At 44.6% G+C, this 24,181-nt stretch overlaps 1 protein-coding gene across 3 annotated transcripts in view; it reads right to left on the bottom strand.

Annotated features, from left to right (window-relative positions):
* Positions 1–24,181, bottom strand: part of ARAP2 (ArfGAP with RhoGAP domain, ankyrin repeat and PH domain 2) — a 441,859-nt gene that overhangs the window by 241,011 nt on the left and 176,667 nt on the right. For all 3 annotated transcript variants that reach the window (XM_077279928.1, XM_077279930.1, XM_077279929.1), the window contains 2 exons: positions 10,507–10,592; positions 10,123–10,305 (listed from right to left, as the gene is read on the bottom strand). In XM_077279928.1, coding sequence (XP_077136043.1) covers positions 10,123–10,305; positions 10,507–10,592 — 269 coding nt within the window. The remainder of the gene's footprint in view (positions 1–10,122; positions 10,306–10,506; positions 10,593–24,181) is intronic.

The following is a 24,181-nucleotide window of genomic DNA, read 5'->3' as shown; positions in this document are numbered from 1 at the left end:
CAGATCTGCAGCGGATCCGCAGCGGATTGGCCGCGGATCTGCAGCGGATTGGCAGCGGATTGGCCGCGGATCCGCAGCAGATTGGCAGCGGATTGGCCGCGGATCCGCAGCGGATTGGCCGCTGCGAATTCGAAGCAGTTTTCCATCAGGTTTACAGTACCATGTACACCTAAGGAAAACCAAATCTGCTGTGCCCATGGTGCGGAAAATTCCGTGCAGAAACGCTGCATTGTATTTTCCGCAGCATGTCAATTCTTTGTGCGGATTCCGCAGCGGTTTACACCTGTTCCTCAATAGGAATCCGCAGGTGAAATCCGCACAAAAAAACACTGGAAATCTGCTGTAAATCCGCAGGCAAAACGCAGTGCCTTTTACCTGCAGATTTTTCAAAAATCGTGCGGAAAAATCTCACACGAATCTGCAACGTGGGCACATACCCTTAGGGTTAGGGTTGGAATTAGGGCTAGGGTTGGAAATAGGGTTAAGAATAGGCTTGTGGTTAGGGTTACGGATAGGGTTAGGGGTGTGTTGGGGTTACAGTTGTGGTTAGGGTTGGGATTAGGGTTACGGTTGGGATTAGGGTTAGGATTAGGGTTGGAATTAGGGTTACGGTTGTGTTGCGGTTAGGGTTGTGGTTAGGGGTGTGTTGGGGTTAGGGTTGTGATTAGAGTTATGGCTACAGTTGGGATTAGGATTAGGGGTGTGTTGGGGTAAGTGTTGAAGTTAGAATTGAGGGGTTTCCACTGTTTTAGGCACATCAGGGGTCTCCAAACGCAACATGGCGCCACCATTGATTCCAGCCAATCTTGCGTTCAAAAAGTCAAATGGTGCTCCCGCCCTTCCAAGCCCCGACGTGCGCCCAAACAGTGGTTTACCCCCACATTTGGGGTACCAGCGTACTCAGGACAAACTGGGCAACAACTGTTGGGGTCCAATTTCTCCTGTTACCCTTGCAAAAATAAAAAATTACTTGCTAAAACATAATTTTTGAGGAAAGAACAATTATTTTTTATTTTCACGGCTCTGCGTTATAAACTTCTGTGAAGCACTTGGGGGTTGAAAGTGCTCACCACACATCTAGATAAGTTCCTTCGGGGGTCTAGTTTCCAAAATGGGGTCACTTGTGGGGTGTTTCTACTGTTTAGGCACATCAGGGGCTCTGCAAATGCAATGTGACGCCCGCAGACCATTCCATCAAAGTCTGCATTTCAAATGTCACTACTTCCCTTCCGAGCCCTGACGTGTGCCCAAACAGTGGTTTACCCCCACATATGGGGTATCAGCGTACTCACAACAAACTGGGCAACAAATATTGGGGTCCAAATTCTCCTGTTACCCTTGTGAACATAAAAAATTGCTTGCTAAAACATCTTTTTTGAGGAAAGAAAAATGATTTTTTATTTTCACGGCTCTGCGTTGTAAACTTCTGTGAAGCACTTGGGGGTTGAACGTGCTCACCACACATCTAGATAAGTTCCTTGGGGGGTCTAGTTTCCAAAATGGAGTCACTTGTGGGGAGTTCCTACTGTTTAGGCACATCAGGGGCTCTGCAAATGCAACCTGATGCCCGCAGAGCATTCCATCAAAGTCTGCATTTCAAAACGTTACTACTTCCCTTCCGAACCCCGACGTGTGCCAAAACAGTGGTTTACCCCCACATATGGGGTATCAGCGTACTCAAGAGAAACTGGACAACAACTTTTGGGGTCCAATTTCTCCTGTTACTCTTGCAAAAATAAAAAAATTCTGGGCTAAAAAAATATTTTTGAGGAAAGGAAACACATTTTTTATTTTCACGGCTCTGCGTTATAAACTTCTGTGAAGCACTTGGGGGTTCAAAGTGCTCACTACACATCTAGATAAGTTCCCTTGGGGGTCTAGTTTCCAAAATGGAGTCAATTGTGGGGAGTTCCTACTGTTTAGGCACATCAGGGGCTCTGCAAACGCAACCTGACGCCCGCAGAGCATTCCATCAAAGTCTGCATTTCAAAACGTCACTACTTCCCTTCCGAACCCCGACGTGTGCCAAAACAGTGGTTTACCCCCACATATGGGGTATCATCGTACTCAGGAGAAACTGGAAAACAACTTTTGGGGTCCAATTTCTCCTATTACCCTTGGGAAAATAAAAAATTGTGGGCTAAAAAATCATTTTTGAGAAAAGAAAAATTATTTTTTATTTTCATGGCTCTGCGTTATAAACTTCTGTGAAGCACTTGGGGGTTCAAAGTGCTCACCACACATCTAGATTAGTTCCTTGGGAGGTCTAGTTTCCAAAATGGGGCCACTTGTGCGGGAGCTCCAATGTTTAGGCACACAGGGGCTCTCCAAACGCGACATGGTGTCCGCTAACGATTGGAGCTAATTTTCCATTCAAAAAGCCAAATGGCGTGCCTTCCCTTCCGAGCCCTGCCGTGCGCCCAAACAGTGGTTTACCCCCACATATGGGGTATCATCGTACTCAGGACAAACTGGACAACAACATTTGGGGTCCAATTTCTCCTATTACCCTTGGGAAAATAAAAAATTCTGGGCTAAAAATCATTTTTGAGGAAAGAAAAATTATTTTTTTATTTTCACGGCTCTGCGTTATAAACTTCTGTGAAGCACCTGGGGGTTATAAGTGTTTACTATGCATCTAGATAAGTTCCTTGGGGGGTCTAGTTTCCAAAATGGGGTCACTTGTAGGGGAGCTCCAATGTTTAGGCACACAGGGGCTCTCCAAACGCAACATGGTGTCCGCTAACGATTGGAGCTAATTTTCCATTCAAAAAGTCAAATGGCGCTCCTTCCCTTCCGAGCCTTACCATGTGCCCAAACAGTGGTTTACCCCCACATGTGAGGTATTGGTGTACTCAGGAGAAATTGCCCAACAAAATTTAGGATCCATTTTATCCTGTTGCCCATGTGAAAATGAAAAAATTGAGGCTAAAATAATTTTTTCGTGAAAAAAAAGTACTTTTTCATTTTTACGGATCAATTTGTGAAGCACCTGGGGGTTTAAAGTGCTCACTATGCTTCTAGATAAGTTCCTTGGGGGGTCTAGTTTCCAAAATGGGGTCACTTGTGGGGGAGCTCCAATGTTTAGGCACACGGGGGCTCTCCAAACGCGACATGGTGTCCGCTAAAGATTGGAGCCAATTTTTCATTGAAAAAGTCAAATGGCGCTCCTTCCCTTCCGAGCCCTGCCGTGCGCCCAAACAGTGGTTTACCCCCACATATGAGGTATCAGCGTACTCAGGACAAATTGGACAACAACGTCCGTGGTCCAGTTTCTCCTTTTACCCTTGGGAAAATAAAAAATTTTTTGCTAAAATATCATTTTTGTGACTAAAAAGTTAAATGTTCATTTTTACTTCCATGTTGCTTCTGCTGCTGTGAAACACCTGAAGGGTTAATAAACTTCTTGAATGTGGTTTTGAGCACCTTGAGGGGTGCAGTTTTTAGAATGGTGTCACTTTTGGGTATTTTCAGCCATATAGAACCCTCAAACTGACTTCAAATGTGAGGTGATCCCTAAAAAAATGGTTTTGTAAATTTTGTTGTAAAAATGAGAAATCACTGGTCAAATTTTAACCCTTATAACTTCCTAGCAAAAAAAAAATTTGTTTCCAAAATTGTGCTGATGTAAAGTAGACATGTGGGAAATGTTATTTATTAACTATTTTGTGTCACATAACTCTCTGGTTTAACAGAATAAAAATTCAAAATGTGAAAATTGCAAAATTTTCAAAATTTTTGCCAAATTTCCGTTTTTTTCACAAATAAACTCAGAAATTATCGACCTAAATTTACCACTAACATGAAGCCCAATATGTCACGAAAAAACAATCTCAGAATCGCTAGGATCCGTTGAAGCGTTCCTGAGTTATTACCTCATAAAGGGACACTGGTCAGAATTGCAAAAAACGGCAAGGTCATGAAGGGGTTAAAATGCGCGCGTTTACTGCCTTCCGTGACGTCATGGCTTCTGATTGGTCGCGTGCCGCCCATGTGACCGCGACGCGACCAATCACAACAAGCCGTGATGTAATTTTCAGGTCCTGAATGCCTAATTCTAGGCATTCAGGACCTGAAAATTACGTCACGGCTTCTGATTGGTCGTGTGCCGCCCATGTGACCGCGACGCGACCAATCACAACAAGCCGTGATGTAATTTTCAGGTCCTGAATACCTAATTCTAGGCATTCAGGACCTGAAGATTACGTCACGGCTTCTGATTGATCGCGTGCCGCCCATGTGACCGCGACGCGACCAATCACAACAAGCCGTGACATAATTTTCAGGTCCTGAATGCCTAATTCTAGGCATTCAGGACCTGAAGATTACGTCACGGCTTCTGATTGGTCGCGTGCCGCCCATGTGACCGCGACGCGACCAATCACAACAAGCCGTGATGTAATTTTCAGGTCCTGAATGCCTAATTCTAGAATTAGGCATTCAGGACCTGAAAATTACGTCACGGCTTGTTGTGATTGGTCGCGTCGCGGTCACATGGGCGGCACGCGACCAATCAGAAGCCATGACGTAATTTTCAGGGAATTAGGCATTCAGGACCTGAAAATTACGTCACGGCTTGTTGTGATTGGTCGCGTCGCGGTCACATGTGCGGCACGTGACCAATCAGAAGCCGTGACGTCACGGAAGGCAGTAAACGCGCACATTTTAAGCAAAGAAGGCTACCGGTTCCCTCGATAAGGTGCAGGCTGCGTCGGAGAGGTGAGTATAGCAACATTTTTTATTTTAATTCTTTATTTTACACATTAATATGGATCCCAGGGCCTGAAGGAGAGTTTCCTCTCCTTCAGACCCTGGGAACCATCAGGGATACCGTCCGATACTTGAGTCCCATTGACTTGTATTGGTATCGGGTATTGGTATCGGATTAGATCCGATACTTTGCCGGTATCGGCTGATACTTTCCGATACCGATACTTTCAAGTATCGGACGGTATCGCTCAACACTACAGATGACACAACGGAGCGAGAGAGAGCGTCGGCAGGAATGTTCTTCTCCCCCGAAAGAAAATGGAGGGTGAAATGGAACCAGGAGAAGAACAAGGACCATCTAGCCTGGCGAGAATTTAACTGCTGGGCTGTCTGCAGGTACACCAAATTTTTATGGTCTGTGAAGAATTGGAAAGGAAAACGAGCTCCCTCCAAGAGATGTCTCCACTCCGAGAAAGCCAACTTCATGGCCAGCAACTCCCTGTCCCCGATGGAATAATTCCTCTCTGCTGGTGAGAAGGTCTTAGAAAAGAAGAAGCAAGGATGCTTCCGACCTTGAGCATCTTTTTGGAAGAGGACTGCTCCAGCACCAACAGGTGAGGCATCCACATCCATGATAAATGGTTTGTCTACATCGGGGCGATGTAGGACGGGAGCGCTAGCAAAGTGTGACTTTATGGAATTAAAGACCTTGAAGACCTCCTCAGACCACAATTTGGGATTTGCTCCCTTCTTGGTAAGGGCAACCAAGGGAGCTACCAAAGTTGAGAAGTGTGGAATGAACTGTCGATAGTAGTTAATGAACCCCATAAAGCGCTGCACCGCTTTAAGAGAATGGGGTTCCTGCCAATCCATCACAGCCTGTAGCTTGGCAGGATCCATAGCCAAACCCTGGGCAGAGATGATATAACCAAGAAATGGCAAGGACTCCTGCTTAAACACACACTTCTCCAACTTGGCGTAGAGGGAGTTTGCCCGTAAGAGGTCAAAGACTTTGCGAACATCTCTCCGATGGGAGTCAATATCTGGGGAGTAGATGAGAATATCATCCAGATAGACTACGACCGAGGTGGTGAGCATATCCCGTAAGATGTCATTCAAAAAGTCTTGGAAAATGGCTGGGGCATTACAGAGTCCGAAGGGCATCACCAGATACTCATAGTGCCCATCCCTGGTGTTAAAAGCTGTCTTCCATTCGTCCCCCTCACGGATGCGAATCAGGTTGTAAGCACCCCGCAGATCTAATTTTGTAAATACCCTTTCTCCCCGTAGCCTATCAAAAAGCAGCCTGTACAGCAACTGCAGAAATATCCACAGCTGAGGTTGAGCTCTCGAGAGCTGCCAACCTACCCTCCAGCTGCTGGATATACCACAAAGATTGCTGTATGTCCGCCATTTACTAGCCGGACCCTGGCGCTAGTATTATGTTAGGGCTAGCGGAACGCACCAAATGAATATATAGATTTTATTATGATAGATGCATTTGCAGCCCGGGCTCCACCGTGCAGGAGAACCTGCTGCTAGCAAATAGCGGAACTATATGACGGTGTTAGCTAACTCTGTTACTTCACAGAGCAGCCGTGAACTCAAAGCACTGCACCCTGTTAGACTCCACAGAGGCACAGGCTAACTGCCTAAACGAGAGCAGTCAGTGGTCATGCATGCACATGAAACTCCTCGCCGGAGGTGCCAGCATTCTAGGGGCTTATTTCAGCCGGTCCCTGAACACAATCATACAAGACCACACAGGCACAAAGTACATAAATAAAGAGCAATACTAGCACATGGCCGTGTGGCCATGCGAGCCTTAAATAGCTGCAGCACGTACAGGACCTTCCTGGAAGGACCAATGAGAGGCTGCCACACAGCGTGAGCACCTACAGGACCTTAGCTGCAGTGTCTGATCATGTGACCCTCGATCTCCACTGAGAGATCTTACTTTGGGCATGCTCAGAACGAGAAAAACAGGACTTAGTCCCAGAAGTGTCTGCTCGCCGCTGCCCAGCACTGACTTCAATGGCAGAAGCAGGAAAAGCAGTAACTCTCTGTACAGAGTCAGACTGAGCGAGACGCTGGGACCGACATCTCCGCTGAGCAGACTCCACTGCGGCAGGAGAAGAATGGGAGACCGCAGCGGAGATGGCCCTAGATTCCCCCTGTGCAGAGACGGGAACTCGACCCCTAACACTCATATCAAATTATATGAGTGTTAAAATGTTGTTTGTAAAGAGGCATTTATAGTTTTAATTTCTTTCACCACTAGCAAAAAATCCTTAGCCTTTAATATCCTGACCAAGCAGCTGACATCACTCCTGCACCGCAGAGGTCGATGGCGGTATTATAAGCGATTCAATGGAGCCCAAGAAACTGGAATGTTATTAGAAAGAGGGGAAAGTATGGGAAAGCGTGTGGGAACATTATGCGGTGATAAAGTTTGAGGGGGTACTAAGAGGGGGAAAAGTATGTGGAGGCAGTATGGGGGGGAACGTGTGAGAGGACAGTATGGTGGAGATATTGTACTAAGCCAGTATGGATAGAGTGTGAGGTGACAGTATCGAATGGACAAAAGTGTGAGGGGACAATATAGGGGAAGTGTGAAGGAACAGTATGAGGGAATAATGTGTAAGAGGACAGTATTGGGAGAAAAGTATGAAAGCATTGTATGTAGGAAAGCGTGAAAAGACAATACGGGGTGTGATGCAGCGACCACTAACAGGTTGGGGAATACTTGCTTGCCAGCGATTTAACACACAGCAAGACCGTATTTTCTTTAACAATAGTCTGTGCCTGGTTTATTATACCTCCATAAACCATGGTAGGGCATTTGAACATCACAGCACCGGCATATAGTTCATTTCAGCTGCGGTTACATTCATACAGCTCATAATATCCATCAACGGAACATAACAATCACTGACTTGCCTGTCAGGCACACATCAGATCAGTCAGTTCCAATAGCAGATAATTCTCTGCCATTATAACCCCCTTGCTGGAGTTACCTTCCTGGAGCTCCTGCTCCACACACTGACATCCTGTCAGTCCTCTCTCCTGGGGAAGCTGCTGAACTGGGATCACCGTCCTGTGGCCAGTGCACTCCCGACAGTCCAGATCCTTAGACGAACGATAGTTCCCCCAAACTCAGTGCCATCACTGACTCTGCAAACACGGCCTCTCTGTGTGCTGTTCAGGGCGTCCGTCCCCACTTGGAACCGTCCAACTCACAGGCCACCTGGTCCAAAACCTCACGATGTGCTCTTCAGGAAGTTGGCACCTCCAACACATAGGCCTTCCAGGGCCTTACACAGGGACCATACACGCTCTAAAAATGTGACCACACCATGGTCACATTATGTACCTGTAACCACTCCCATAGGTGGGAGGTGTGTGTGGTTATTCAGACTCACAGTACTCTCAGTCCCCAGTTCGCACAGTACATAGAAAATCTCTTTGGGCCAGCAATGGACCTTTAAGAGTTTGCACGATCTAGACTACCAATGTCCTTATGACACCTCACCAGCTCCTGCTGGCGCTACCACAGCTCCTGCTGCAGTCACAAACTGCTGGCACCTCTGGGTGCTGACCACAAGCCACTGCTGCAGAACCTCTTGCTGCACTTGCAGCTACTCTCAACAAGACTCTGCACAGCTCCGCACTGCTGACTTCTTGGATCCGCCAAACCACAGCAACTTTTCGTAACCCCGCCGCGTTACATCCAGACGCTTGTAAGATTCGTGGACCTGCTGATCCAAAGCAAACTTTGTAACCCCACTGAGTTACAGCAATCACCTCACACGTGCTTCCTGTATCATTGCCCGCAGTCTAGCACCATATGTGATGCAGCGATCGCTAACGGGTTGGGGAATACTCCCTTGGCAGCGATATAACACACAGCAAGACCGTATTTTCTTTAAGAAAAGTCTGTGCCTGGTTTATTATACCTCTATAAACCACGGTAGGGCATTTGAACATTACAGGACTGACATATAGTCCATTTCAGCTGCAGTTACATTCATACGGTTGATTATATGCATCAACGGAACATAACAATCTGTATTCTGTCAGAGCTCTGAAAGGTTGTAGCTAACCAATGGCCACTAATTGGTTGCAGTAGTCACTTGACTAAACAACGTTATGTGACCATCATTGGTCACATCACCGACATGCCAGGAACAGCATAGGTCAGAGAGGTAAGTTTTAATTATTTTTTATTGTGTTTTTTGCTGCAGAGCTATTTATATGGTGTTATCCAGTAGTGGACAACACATTTACCGTGTTTTTCAGACTATAAGACGCATTGGACCATAAGAAGCATTGAAAATTTGGGGGTGGAAAATAGCAGAAAAAAGGGTTTTTATAAGATGGGGGTCTGTCTTATTGTCTGAATTTAAGGCATCTTACCTGAGGGCTGGTGGTGGTACAGCGGAGTCACAGAAGGCATGGTCCCTGCCTCAGGAAGCCGTAAGTGGCAGAAGTGGGGCAATGCTGCAATCCCGGGGTGCGATGCTGTGGGTCCGGTGTTGGCGGTGAGGCAGAGCATGGAGCAGGGTCCCTTCTTCAGGATGCCAGCGGAAGAAATGGGGTGACACCACGGCCCGGAGTTCAAGGTGAGTAGAGCCAAGTGCATCACCGGCTTCACTGCGGCCATTTACCTAAAGCCGTGGGCCGCCCGAGGCTACAGTAAAATGGCCGCTGGAGGCCACACTTGAGCAGATTGAGATCTTGGCGGACATTTTCCTGAAGCCTCCGGTGGCCCATGGCTTCAGGAAGATGGCTGCAGGAAAACCAGTGATGCACTCAGCTACTGGTCACCGTGGACACCGGGCCACAGCGTCATCACATTTTTGACACCTGTATCCTGAAGAAGGGACCCTGGTCAGGTGCACTCCGCACCGCCCACCTCCACAGCATCGTCACACCTCTGCCGCAACCCCCTGGTAAGCCTGCATTCGCAGTAAAAGACGCACCCCCAATTTTCCTCACAAATTTTTTGTGAAGAAAGTGCATCTTATAGTCCAAAAAATATGGTAATTGCTAATTTCCTTTGTAGTTGTTCCACACCTAGTTAAACAATTGCAGAAATACTATGTAATAGAAAATATTAATAATAACTATTATTACAATAACAATTTAAGTAAATATTGTAAAATCTCAGTTAAAGTCACACAAATAATAATAAAAGAGTAAATAAAAGAAAACTAATAAAATGCTTACATTCTACTCTATCATATCTGGAACCTTAATCCTGACGTAGCATCCAAAATGAATGTTATATAGTAATGCAGTATTTGCTGCCCTTTTATTGTTCTAAACATTATATGTCAGCAAGACTCTGTGCACTTGCTTTATTAAATCACTGGTGAAAAATAACATATACACTTTGTGATACTTACACACCTCATTTAGTTGCTGAGAAGTTGGGCTCGGAGAAAGCGTCTTTTTAAATCTTCCTTCTTTGTATTTTTGTGCAACAAATAATCTTCTCTGATTAATAGTGGAGGTCACACAAAGCACGTTTTCAGGCAAAAGATTTGCTTCCCAGAAGCTATTAACTTTTTCATTTCCCAGAACAATGAAAAGCTACCAAAAGAAAACACGAACAAACCCAAACATAATGAAATCATTTATTATATGTGTTGCTGGCTTTTTAGATCTTTTTACGTTACTGTGGGGATGAAACATAGGCTGAGGGCTGTGATTCAGATACCCACTAAGTCCTGGAATCGTAATCTACCATATTTACTTCAATGACAAGGAATATAAAGTATTTTTGTAACGTACCTGAACAAGTTCATTGCTCCATATTGTCGGATCTAGTTTTAAGCTTTGTACCTTTGAAATTTTGCTTCCAAGGATCTTATGTTGACCTTTCAGGAAAAAACACAAGGGTGTTAAATGTGTTGATTGAAGATTATTGGTGCATTTTTTGTGCTATATATATATTTGTGTAATTTTTAAAAAACTTTTTTTAAGCATTGCTTCATTCCCAGTAGTATCATTGCTTTCATTATAAAGTGCTGTCATGAATGAACTGAGCATAAAGTATTCTATTTGTTGACTGGCCACACAGATGTGCTTGAAGACAACTACTATTTTCTACAGTTATTTTGGAAAAAAGTAGTAAAATGGGTTATCCCATCAATCTTATCTCTTCAAAATGTCCTGAAAGTCTAGTAAGGGATGGACATATCATTGGTGCAACCTTTGTGGCAGCTCAGGAGCCTGAGACATAAGGGGGCCCATTTCTACCTCTAAAGCAGGTGCAATTTTACATTTTTAGAAGCACTTGGGCTCAAAGAGGCCCATATATTATTCTTGGGTCTTTTTCTGTCTGTGTCTGTGTCCACCAGTGAGTCTAGTAATAGTGTTTTTAAAGTAATTTCTCAGCATGTTTTTGCCATGTAATCTGAGGACAGCATGAGGTAGGAGTTAAAACACAGAATTCAATGATGTGTCACATGTCAGGCTGTGTGCTGTTGTTTACTTACAGTGAAGATTTCATCACTAGGACATTATCATTGCTGGGACCAGCTCTTGCATGGGCTCTTGTCCCATTCCGCCCCTTCCTGTAATAAGTAGCTCAATGTCTATAGACCATGTACATGCAGAGTCAGGTGTGGGCGTGGTTAACTTTCTTAGCTCTGCTGTATTCTAAATCTAATAACTCTGCTTGTGACAAAACTACTTCACTCAGGAAAATAAATGATACATAATGTGATTCAGTGTCTCTTTGCCTACATCATTCTGAGGTCAGATGAGGTAGCAATAACTCGATGACAAATTCCCTTTTAAAAAAAATAACTTGAAATTATTTTCCTATTGAGCTTCTAGTAATCTGTGCTGATTGATGAGCTCCGAGCAGAATCAGCTTCCTTCCCCTTCTGGCAGCTGACAATAATAACTTACACTGCCATCCTAGGTTACTAGTTTACTTTTGACAAGCAGAGAGAAAGTGATTTTTATCGGCTTCTCAGCAGTGAACAAAGGATCACTTAGCACTCAGCTCATAGATCTGCACTTTGGACACCACGAGGCAACAGACTATGTAGATAAATGGCATAGTACTACACTGGATGTTTTTTTTTTTTTTCATCAGAATGAAGTTATAATACTTCATAAAATTTATTTAATGGTTTGTCCTTTAAGAAAACAAATAATTTTCCTAGATAATAAAATAAATCTGCAAGAGTTGGGAAAAGTTATAGTATTTTTGTTGTTTTCAAAATCACTCTGATTTTCAATATATGTGTTGCAGGGATAATTAAAATAAAATTAATAACTTCCAAATATATAAATGGATTACTTTAAAATGGTAAAGAACTCAATTAAAAGTTTTCTTTCACAATGAGCTAAATCTATATACAAGTATATATTTTAGCTGTGATTTGTTTTGGTGACTTTCTGAAAGAGTCTAAGTTCTAAGTTCTTTTTCTGTTACTTTTCTTTTCTTATTTCTGTATTTAACAGAAATATTTAATCATAAATGAAGCAGTAAAATATCCTCTAAGGAAATCATTCACTATTCAGTGACAGTTTAAGCATCAACACCTCACATTGTTCCATGAAACTCGGCGGTATAAGTCGTCTACAGGATCTACCACCAAGACGCTAATCACCCAAAGCATCTGTTTCTGCTTGAAAATCCGGCACACTGTCAGTTCTTCTAGCTATAAATTGCTGCTTTATGTGAAATTCAGAATCTCTAACTAAACATAAAGGATGCAGTGCATGATATTTGACTCAACATCTACTAGTTTAAAGGGAACCTGTCACTCCCAAAATCAAAGGTGAACTAAGCCCACCGGCATCAGGGGCTTATCTACAGCATTCTGTGATGCTGTAGATAAGCCCCCGATGTATCCTGAAAGATGAGAAAAAGAGGTTAGATTATACTCACCCAGGGGCGGTCCCACTGGGGTTCGGGTCCGATGGGTGTCGCAGTCCGGTCTGGGGCCTCCCTGTTGTGAATTTACCTTTTGGCTCCCTCTAGTGGTTACTAGTGATTTGACTCTGGGTATGTCATTCATCCCTTGTATGCTCACCTGGGTCGTTAGGTCAGGGGTGTTGCTATATAAGCTCCCTGGACCTTCAGTTGAATGCCTGGCAACGTTGTAATCAGAGCTAATCTGTTGTGCTCTTGTCTACTGATCCTGGTTCCTGCTAAATTAAGCTAAGTCTGCTTTCTTGCTTTTTGCTATTTGTTTTTGTTTGCATTTTTGTCCAGCTTGTACATAATCTGTATCCTAACCTTGCTGGAAGCTCTAGGGAGGCTGGAGTTCTCCCCCCGGGCCGTTAGACGGTTCGGGGGTTCTTGTATCTCCAGTGTGGAATTTTGTTAGGGTTTTTGTTGACCATATAAGTTATCTTACTACATTCTGCTATTAGTAAGTGGGCCTCTCTTTGCTAAACCTAGTTCATCTCTGTGTTTGTCATTTCCTCTTACCTCACCGTTATTATTTGTGGGGGGCTTGTATCCGACTTTTGGGGTCTATTCTCTGGAGGCAAGAGAGGTCTTTGTTTTCCTCTTCTAGGGGTAGTTAGTCCTCCGGCTGGCGCGAGACATCTAGCGACCAACGTAGGCATGTTCCCCGGCTACTTCTAGTGTTGGCGTTAGGAGTAGTTATATGGTCAACCCAGTTACCACTGCCCTATGAGCTGGATTTTTGTACGTCGCAGACTTACTTGTTTCTCTGAGACCCTCGCCATTGGGGTCATAACAGTTTGCCAGGCCAGTATTAAATGTTAAATGCATTGCAGAAGCGGGATTATAAGAAAGAAAGTTCTGAGTTTTTTTTTCTCTCTCTCATTTTTTTTTCTTTTCCCCTTTACCTCTGAGTGGCTTGTGTTTGCTGCAGACATGAATGTCCAGATCTTGATTACAAGTGTGGATCAGCTTGCTGCTCGTGTGCAGGGCATACAAGAGTATGTTATCAGAAATCCTGTGTCAGAACCTAAGATACCGATTCCTGAACCGTTTTCCGGAGACCGATTTAAATTTAGAAATTTCAGGAATAATTGTAAATTGTTTTTGTCCCTGAAACCCTGTTCATCTGGAGACTCCGCTCAGCAAGTAAAAATTGTTATTTCTTTTTTACGGGGCGACCCTCAGGATTGGGCTTTCTCGCTGGCGCCAGGAGATCCGGCATTGGCTGACATTGATGCGTTTTTTCTGGCGCTTGGTTTGCTTTATGAGGAACCCAATCTTGAGATTCAGGCAGAAAAAGCCTTGCTGGCGATGTCTCAGGGCCAGGACGAGGCTGAAGTGTATTGCCAAAAATTTCGGAAATGGTCCGTGCTGACCCAGTGGAACGAGTGTGCATTGGCTGCAAATTTTAGAAATGGCCTTTCTGAAGCCATTAAGAATGTGATGGTGGGTTTTCCCATTCCCACAGGTCTGAATGATTCTATGGCCCTGGCTACTCAAATCGACCGGCGGTTGCGGGAGCGCAAGACCGCAAATTCCCTCATGGTGTTGTCTGAACAGGCACCTGATTTAATGCAATGTGATAGAATCCTGACTAGAAATGAGCGGAAAATTCATAGACGCCAGAATGGCTTGTGTTACTACTGTGGTGATTCTACACATGTTATCTCAGCATGCTCTAAACGTCTTACTAAGGTTGTTAGTCCGGTCGCCATTGGTAATTTGCAACCTAAGTTTATTCTATCTGTAACTTTGATTTGCTCACTGTCATCGTATCCTGTCATGGCGTTTGTGGACTCAGGTGCTGCCCTGAGCCTTATGGATCTGTCATTTGCCAAGTGCTGCGGATTTGTTCTTGAGCCATTGGAAAATCCTATCCCTCTTAGGGGTATTGATTCTACGCCATTGGCAAAAAATAAACCGCAGTTTTGGACACAGGTTACCATGTGCATGACTCCCGAACATCGGGAGGTAATACGTTTTCTTGTTCTGCATAAAATGCATGATTTGGTTGTTTTGGGTCTGCCATGGTTACAGACCCATAATCCAGTCTTGGACTGGAAGGCTATGTCAGTGTCAAGTTGGGGCTGCCATGGAATTCATGGAGATTCCCTGCCCTTGTCTATTGCTTCTTCTACGCCTTCGGAAGTTCCGGCGTATTTGTCTGATTATCAGGATGTCTTCAGCGAGTCTAAGTCCAGTGCACTGCCTCCTCATAGGGAATGTGACTGTGCAATAGATTTGATTCCTGGCAGTAAGTTTCCTAAGGGGAGACTGTTTAATCTGTCGGTACCTGAACATACCGCGATGCGTTCATATATCAAGGAGTCTCTTGAGAAGGGGCATATCCGTCCTTCTTCTTCCCCTCTTGGTGCGGGATTCTTTTTTGTGGCCAAAAAGGACGGATCTTTGAGGCCTTGTATTGACTATCGGCTTTTAAATAAGATCACTGTCAAATTTCAGTATCCTTTGCCGCTGTTGTCAGATTTGTTTGCCCGGATTAAAGGTGCCAAGTGGTTCACCAAGATAGACCTTTGTGGTGCGTACAACCTTGTGCGCATTAGGCAGGGCGATGAATGGAAAACCGCATTCAATACGCCCGAAGGTCATTTTGAGTACTTGGTGATGCCATTTGGGCTCTCTAATGCCCCTTCAGTTTTTCAGTCCTTCATGCATGACATTTTCCGGAAGTATCTGGATAAATTTTTGATTGTTTATCTGGATGATATTCTGGTTTTTTCTGATGATTGGGACTCGCATGTGGAGCAGGTCAGGATGGTTTTTGAGATTCTGCGTGAAAATTCTTTGTTTGTAAAAGGCTCAAAGTGCCTCTTTGGTGTACAGAAGGTTCCCTTTTTGGGGTTCATTTTTTCCCCTTCTGCTGTGGAGATGGATCCAGTCAAGGTCCGAGCTATTCATGATTGGACTCAACCCTCGTCAGTTAAGAGTCTTCAGAAGTTCTTGGGTTTTGCTAACTTCTACCGTCGTTTTATCGCAAATTTCTCTAGCGTTGTTAAACCGCTGACGGATATGACCAAGAAAGGCTCTGATGTAGCTAACTGGGCTCCTGCTGCCGTGGAGGCTTTCCAGGAGTTGAAACGCCGATTTACTTCGGCGCCTGTTTTGTGCCAGCCTGACGTCTCACTTCCCTTTCAGGTTGAGGTGGATGCTTCGGAGATTGGGGCAGGGGCCGTTTTGTCGCAGAGAGGCCCTGGTTGCTCTACTATGAGGCCTTGTGCCTTTTTCTCTAGGAAGTTTTCGCCGGCAGAGCGAAATTATGATGTGGGCAATCGGGAGTTGTTGGCCATGAAGTGGGCATTTGAGGAGTGGCGTCATTGGCTCGAGGGTGCTAAGCATCGTGTGGTGGTCTTGACTAGGGTTGAGCGACTTTCATTTTTTTAAGATCGAGTAGGGTTTTGGGAAACCCGATTTTGTCCAGAGTCGAGTCGAGTGCAGTCGGCCGATTATCGCTAAAAGTCGGGGATCGACCGAAACACGAAACCCAATGCAAGTCAATGGGGAAGCATAGTCGGCAGTGAGTGGAGGCCAGGAAAACACCTACAGTGCCCATTTTAATGCCAAAAACATCCATTCTTGTTTCTGAAGCTTGCCAATCTTAATTAACTGTATAATAATAGTTGGGCATAGGGAATTGGGGGAAAGTTGTGGGGGGAGTAGGGCTGGCTCAAGTTTTTCGTGGGCCCAGGAAATGCGGACTACGTCACGGCGGTGTTGCAGGGAAAGGTAAGTATTTAAACGTTGCAAGTGCTGTGATCCTGAGCAAGCAGGGGGGGGCCCACTCGTTCGCATTGGCACTGGCACAGGGCCCCTCAAAGTACGGCGGTGTGTTTGCATGGCGGGGGCGCCTCCCACCAGCAGCGACACTTTTGCGTACTCTGAGGGGCCCTGTGCCAGTGACGTCGCCAACGAGTATGCCCCCCCACCTGATGAAGGAACCTGCACTTTCATCTGCACCTTCCTCTTTGTCCCTGTGTAAGGTGGTATAACATGCGGGAAGGGGAACCTTACTTTCAGCAGGGTCAGATTCTGGCTGTGTAGAGTACAAGGGGAATGTAGTGGTCTAGGTCAATGTACCAGCAGACTCATTTAGCAGTGGCTGGGCAATGGGCAGGATGAGGAGGAAACAGATATAGGGCCAAAGAATAAAGTAGGCTAAATGCAGTTCAAAATTGGTAACAGGACTAAACAGGCGGCATTGCTTTGTTCAGTGGAGTAGCAAACCCAAGAGCAGCAGACACTGTTTCAAGGGCCTAACCACACTAGTAGGCCAAATGCAGTTTAATATCTGATAGTATAGGGTGAAAGCCAGAATGTGGAAGCTCAGCTTTGTTCAGTTGAGGACAACACCAGGGAGGGGCAGACACCTTTAGTAGGCCGGAAAAGCCTATTGCATTTTTTAAAATGGTAATTTGGAGCAGAAGGTTGAAGCTCAGCTTTATTTAGTTGAGGACAACACCAGGCAGGGGCACACAGACAGACACCTTTAGTAGGCCGGAAAAGCCTATTGCATTTTTTAAAATGGTAATTTGGAGCAGAAGGTTGAAGCTCAGCTTTATTTAGTTGAGGACAACACCAGGCAGGGGCACACAGACAGACACCTTTAGTAGGCCGGAAAAGCCTATTGCATTTTTTAAAATGGTAATTTGGAGCAGAAGGTTGAAGCTCAGCTTTATTTAGTTGAGGACAACACCAGGCAGGGGCACACAGACAGACACCTTTAGTAGGCCGGAAAAGCCTATTGCATTTTTTAAAATGGTAATTTGGAGCAGAAGGTTGAAGCTCAGCTTTATTTAGTTGAGGGCAACACCAGGGAGGGGCAGAAGCCGTTAGTAGGCCCTAACCACCATTTTTTTTTTTTAAAACCACTTAATGAGAGCCGGAAGGTTGAAGCTCAGCTTTATTTAGTTGAGGACAACACCAGGCAGGGGCACACAGACAGACACCTTTAGTAGGCCGGAAAAGCCTATTGCATTTTTTAAAATGGTAATTTGGAGCAGAAGGTTGAAGCTCAGCTTTATTTAGTTGAGGGCAACACCAGGGAGGGGCAGAAGCCGTTAGTAGGCCCTAACCACCATTTTTTTTTTTTAAAACCACTTAATGAGAGCCGGAAGGTTGAAGCTCAGCTTTATTTAGTTGAGGACAACACCAGGCAGGGGCACACAGACAGACACCTTTAGTAGGCCGGAAAAGCCTATTGCATTTTTTAAAATGGTAATTTGGAGCAGAAGGTTGAAGCTCAGCTTTATTTAGTTGAGGACAACACCAGGCAGGGGCACACAGACAGACACCTTTAGTAGGCCGGAAAAGCCTATTGCATTTTTTAAAATGGTAATTTGGAGCAGAAGGTTGAAGCTCAGCTTTATTTAGTTGAGGACAACACCAGGCAGGGGCACACAGACAGACACCTTTAGTAGGCCGGAAAAGCCTATTGCATTTTTTAAAATGGTAATTTGGAGCAGAAGGTTGAAGCTCAGCTTTATTTAGTTGAGGACAACACCAGGCAGGGGCACACAGACAGACACCTTTAGTAGGCCGGAAAAGCCTATTGCATTTTTTAAAATGGTAATTTGGAGCAGAAGGTTGAAGCTCAGCTTTATTTAGTTGAGGACAACACCAGGCAGGGGCACACAGACAGACACCTTTAGTAGGCCGGAAAAGCCTATTGCATTTTTTAAAATGGTAATTTGGAGCAGAAGGTTGAAGCTCAGCTATATTTAGTTGAGGGCAACACCAGGGAGGGGCACACAGACAGACACCTTTAGTAGGCCGGAAAAGCCTATTGCATTTTTTAAAATGGTAATTTGGAGCAGAAGGTTGAAGCTCAGCTTTATTTAGTTGAGGACAACACCAGGCAGGGGCACACAGACAGACACCTTTAGTAGGCCGGAAAAGCCTATTGCATTTTTTAAAATGGTAATTTGGAGCAGAAGGTTGAAGCTCAGCTTTATTTAGTTGAGGGCAACACCAGGGAGGGGCAGAAGCCGTTAGTAGGCCCTAACCACCATTTTTTTTTTAAAAAACCACTTAATGAGAGCCGGAAGGTTGAAGCTCAGCTTTATTTAGTTGAGGACAACACCAGGCAGGGGCACACAGACAGACACCTTTAGTAGGCCGGAAAAGCCTATTGCATTTTTTAAAATGGTAATTTGGAGCAGAAGGTTGAAGCTCAGCTTTATTTAGTTGAGGGCAACACCAGGGAGGGGCAGAAGCCGTTAGTAGGCCCTAACCACCATTTTTTTTTTTTAAAACCACTTAATGAGAGCCGGAAGGTTGAAGCTCAGCTTTATTTAGTTGAGGACAACACCAGGCAGGGGCACACAGACAGACACCTTTAGTAGGCCGGAAAAGCCTATTGCATTTTTTAAAATGGTAATTTGGAGCAGAAGGTTGAAGCTCAGCTTTATTTAGTTGAGGACAACACCAGGCAGGGGCACACAGACAGACACCTTTAGTAGGCCGGAAAAGCCTATTGCATTTTTTAAAATGGTAATTTGGAGCAGAAGGTTGAAGCTCAGCTTTATTTAGTTGAGGGCAACACCAGGCAGGGGCACACAGACAGACACCTTTAGTAGGCCGGAAAAGCCTATTGCATTTTTTAAAATGGTAATTTGGAGCAGAAGGTTGAAGCTCAGCTTTATTTAGTTGAGGACAACACCAGGCAGGGGCACACAGACAGACACCTTTAGTAGGCCGGAAAAGCCTATTGCATTTTTTAAAATGGTAATTTGGAGCAGAAGGTTGAAGCTCAGCTTTATTTAGTTGAGGACAACACCAGGCAGGGGCACACAGACAGACACCTTTAGTAGGCCGGAAAAGCCTATTGCATTTTTTAAAATGGTAATTTGGAGCAGAAGGTTGAAGCTCAGCTTTATTTAGTTGAGGGCAACACCAGGGAGGGGCACACAGACAGACACCTTTAGTAGGCCGGAAAAGCCTATTGCATTTTTTAAAATGGTAATTTGGAGCAGAAGGTTGAAGCTCAGCTTTATTTAGTTGAGGACAACACCAGGCAGGGGCACACAGACAGACACCTTTAGTAGGCCGGAAAAGCCTATTGCATTTTTTAAAATGGTAATTTGGAGCAGAAGGTTGAAGCTCAGCTTTATTTAGTTGAGGGCAACACCAGGGAGGGGCAGAAGCCGTTAGTAGGCCCTAACCACCATTTTTTTTTTTAAAAACCACTTAATGAGAGCCGGAAGGTTGAAGCTCAGCTTTATTTAGTTGAGGACAACACCAGGCAGGGGCACACAGACAGACACCTTTAGTAGGCCGGAAAAGCCTATTGCATTTTTTAAAATGGTAATTTGGAGCAGAAGGTTGAAGCTCAGCTTTATTTAGTTGAGGGCAACACCAGGGAGGGGCAGAAGCCGTTAGTAGGCCCTAACCACCATTTTTTTTTTTTTAAAACCACTTAATGAGAGCCGGAAGGTTGAAGCTCAGCTTTATTTAGTTGAGGACAACACCAGGCAGGGGCACACAGACAGACACCTTTAGTAGGCCGGAAAAGCCTATTGCATTTTTTAAAATGGTAATTTGGAGCAGAAGGTTGAAGCTCAGCTTTATTTAGTTGAGGACAACACCAGGCAGGGGCACACAGACAGACACCTTTAGTAGGCCGGAAAAGCCTATTGCATTTTTTAAAATGGTAATTTGGAGCAGAAGGTTGAAGCTCAGCTTTATTTAGTTGAGGACAACACCAGGCAGGGGCACACAGACAGACACCTTTAGTAGGCCGGAAAAGCCTATTGCATTTTTTAAAATGGTAATTTGGAGCAGAAGGTTGAAGCTCAGCTTTATTTAGTTGAGGACAACACCAGGCAGGGGCACACAGACAGACACCTTTAGTAGGCCGGAAAAGCCTATTGCATTTTTTAAAATGGTAATTTGGAGCAGAAGGTTGAAGCTCAGCTTTATTTAGTTGAGGACAACACCAGGCAGGGGCACACAGACAGACACCTTTAGTAGGCCGGAAAAGCCTATTGCATTTTTTAAAATGGTAATTTGGAGCAGAAGGTTGAAGCTCAGCTTTATTTAGTTGAGGACAACACCAGGCAGGGGCACACAGACAGACACCTTTAGTAGGCCGGAAAAGCCTATTGCATTTTTTAAAATGGTAATTTGGAGCAGAAGGTTGAAGCTCAGCTTTATTTAGTTGAGGGCAACACCAGGGAGGGGCACACAGACAGACACCTTTAGTAGGCCGGAAAAGCCTATTGCATTTTTTAAAATGGTAATTTGGAGCAGAAGGTTGAAGCTCAGCTTTATTTAGTTGAGGACAACACCAGGCAGGGGCACACAGACAGACACCTTTAGTAGGCCGGAAAAGCCTATTGCATTTTTTAAAATGGTAATTTGGAGCAGAAGGTTGAAGCTCAGCTTTATTTAGTTGAGGGCAACACCAGGGAGGGGCAGAAGCCGTTAGTAGGCCCTAACCACCATTTTTTTTTTTAAAAACCACTTAATGAGAGCCGGAAGGTTGGAAGCTCAGCTTTATTTAGTTGAGGACAACACCAGGCAGGGGCACACAGACAGACACCTTTAGTAGGCCGGAAAAGCCTATTGCATTTTTTAAAATGGTAATTTGGAGCAGAAGGTTGAAGCTCAGCTTTATTTAGTTGAGGGCAACACCAGGGAGGGGCAGAAGCCGTTAGTAGGCCCTAACCACCATTTTTTTTTTTTTAAAACCACTTAATGAGAGCCGGAAGGTTGAAGCTCAGCTTTATTTAGTTGAGGACAACACCAGGCAGGGGCACACAGACAGACACCTTTAGTAGGCCGGAAAAGCCTATTGCATTTTTTAAAATGGTAATTTGGAGCAGAAGGTTGAAGCTCAGCTTTATTTAGTTGAGGACAACACCAGGCAGGGGCACACAGACAGACACCTTTAGTAGGCCGGAAAAGCCTATTGCATTTTTTAAAATGGTAATTTGGAGCAGAAGGTTGAAGCTCAGCTTTATTTAGTTGAGGACAACACCAGGCAGGGGCACACAGACAGACACCTTTAGTAGGCCGGAAAAGCCTATTGCATTTTTTAAAATGGTAATTTGGAGCAGAAGGTTGAAGCTCAGCTTTATTTAGTTGAGGACAACACCAGGCAGGGGCACACAGACAGACACCTTTAGTAGGCCGGAAAAGCCTATTGCATTTTTTAAAATGGTAATTTGGAGCAGAAGGTTGAAGCTCAGCTTTATTTAGTTGAGGGCAACACCTGGGAGGGGCAGAAGCCGATAGTAGGCCCTAACCACCATTTTTTTTTTAAAAAAACCACTTAATGAGAGCCGGAAGGTTGAAGCTCAGCTTTATTTAGTTGAGGACAACACCAGGCAGGGGCACACAGACAGACACCTTTAGTAGGCCGGAAAAGCCTATTGCATTTTTTAAAATGGTAATTTGGAGCAGAAGGTTGAAGCTCAGCTTTATTTAGTTGAGGACAACACCAGGCAGGGGCACACAGACAGACACCTTTAGTAGGCCGGAAAAGCCTATTGCATTTTTTAAAATGGTAATTTGGAGCAGAAGGTTGAAGCTCAGCTTTATTTAGTTGAGGGCAACACCAGGGAGGGGCAGAAGCCGTTAGTAGGCCCTAACCACCATTTTTTTTTTTTAAAACCACTTAATGAGAGCCGGAAGGTTGAAGCTCAGCTTTATTTAGTTGAGGACAACACCAGGCAGGGGCACACAGACAGACACCTTTAGTAGGCCGGAAAAGCCTATTGCATTTTTTAAAATGGTAATTTGGAGCAGAAGGTTGAAGCTCAGCTTTATTTAGTTGAGGACAACACCAGGCAGGGGCACACAGACAGACACCTTTAGTAGGCCGGAAAAGCCTATTGGATTTTTTAAAATGGTAATTTGGAGCAGAAGGTTGAAGCTCAGCTTTATTTAGTTGAGGGCAACACCAGGGAGGGGCAGAAGCCGTTAGTAGGCCCTAACCACCATTTTTTTTTTTAAAAACCACTTAATGAGAGCCGGAAGGTTGAAGCTCAGCTTTATTTAGTTGAGGACAACACCAGGCAGGGGCACACAGACAGACACCTTTAGTAGGCCGGAAAAGCCTATTGCATTTTTTAAAATGGTAATTTGGAGCAGAAGGTTGAAGCTCAGCTTTATTTAGTTGAGGAAAACACCAGGCAGGGGCACACAGACAGACACCTTTAGTAGGCCGGAAAAGCCTATTGCATTTTTTAAAATGGTAATTTGGAGCAGAAGGTTGAAGCTCAGCTTTATTTAGTTGAGGGCAACACCAGGCAGGGGCACACAGACAGACACCTTTAGTAGGCCGGAAAAGCCTATTGCATTTTTTAAAATGGTAATTTGGAGCAGAAGGTTGAAGCTCAGCTTTATTTAGTTGAGGACAACACCAGGCAGGGGCACACAGACAGATACCTTTAGTAGGCCGGAAAAGCCTATTGCATTTTTTAAAATGGTAATTTGGAGCAGAAGGTTGAAGCTCAGCTTTATTTAGTTGAGGACAACACCAGGCAGGGGCACACAGACAGACACCTTTAGTAGGCCGGAAAAGCCTATTGCATTTTTTAAAATGGTAATTTGGAGCAGAAGGTTGAAGCTCAGCTTTATTTAGTTGAGGGCAACACCAGGGAGGGGCACACAGACAGACACCTTTAGTAGGCCGGAAAAGCCTATTGCATTTTTTAAAATGGTAATTTGGAGCAGAAGGTTGAAGCTCAGCTTTATTTAGTTGAGGACAACACCAGGCAGGGGCACACAGACAGACACCTTTAGTAGGCCGGAAAAGCCTATTGCATTTTTTAAAATGGTAATTTGGAGCAGAAGGTTGAAGCTCAGCTTTATTTAGTTGAGGGCAACACCAGGGAGGGGCAGAAGCTGTTAGTAGGCCCTAACCACCATTTTTTTTTTTAAAAACCACTTAATGAGAGCCGGAAGGTTGAAGCTCAGCTTTATTTAGTTGAGGACAACACCAGGCAGGGGCACACAGACAGACACCTTTAGTAGGCCGGAAAAGCCTATTGCATTTTTTAAAATGGTAATTTGGAGCAGAAGGTTGAAGCTCAGCTTTATTTAGTTGAGGGCAACACCAGGGAGGGGCAGAAGCCGTTAGTAGGCCCTAACCACCATTTTTTTTTTTTTAAACCACTTAATGAGAGCCGGAAGGTTGAAGCTCAGCTTTATTTAGTTGAGGACAACACCAGGCAGGGGCACACAGACAGACACCTTTAGTAGGCCGGAAAAGCCTATTGCATTTTTTAAAATGGTAATTTGGAGCAGAAGGTTGAAGCTCAGCTTTATTTAGTTGAGGACAACACCAGGCAGGGGCACACAGACAGACACCTTTAGTAGGCCGGAAAAGCCTATTGCATTTTTTAAAATGGTAATTTGGAGCAGAAGGTTGAAGCTCAGCTTTATTTAGTTGAGGACAACACCAGGCAGGGGCACACAGACAGACACCTTTAGTAGGCCGGAAAAGCCTATTGCATTTTTTAAAATGGTAATTTGGAGCAGAAGGTTGAAGCTCAGCTTTATTTAGTTGAG

Source organism: Ranitomeya variabilis, chromosome 1, assembly GCF_051348905.1.
Source record: "Ranitomeya variabilis isolate aRanVar5 chromosome 1, aRanVar5.hap1, whole genome shotgun sequence".
Lineage (NCBI taxonomy): Eukaryota > Metazoa > Chordata > Amphibia > Anura > Dendrobatidae > Ranitomeya > Ranitomeya variabilis.
Note: the sequence above shows the minus strand (reverse complement) of the source record. Positions and strands in the feature narration are given on the sequence as shown.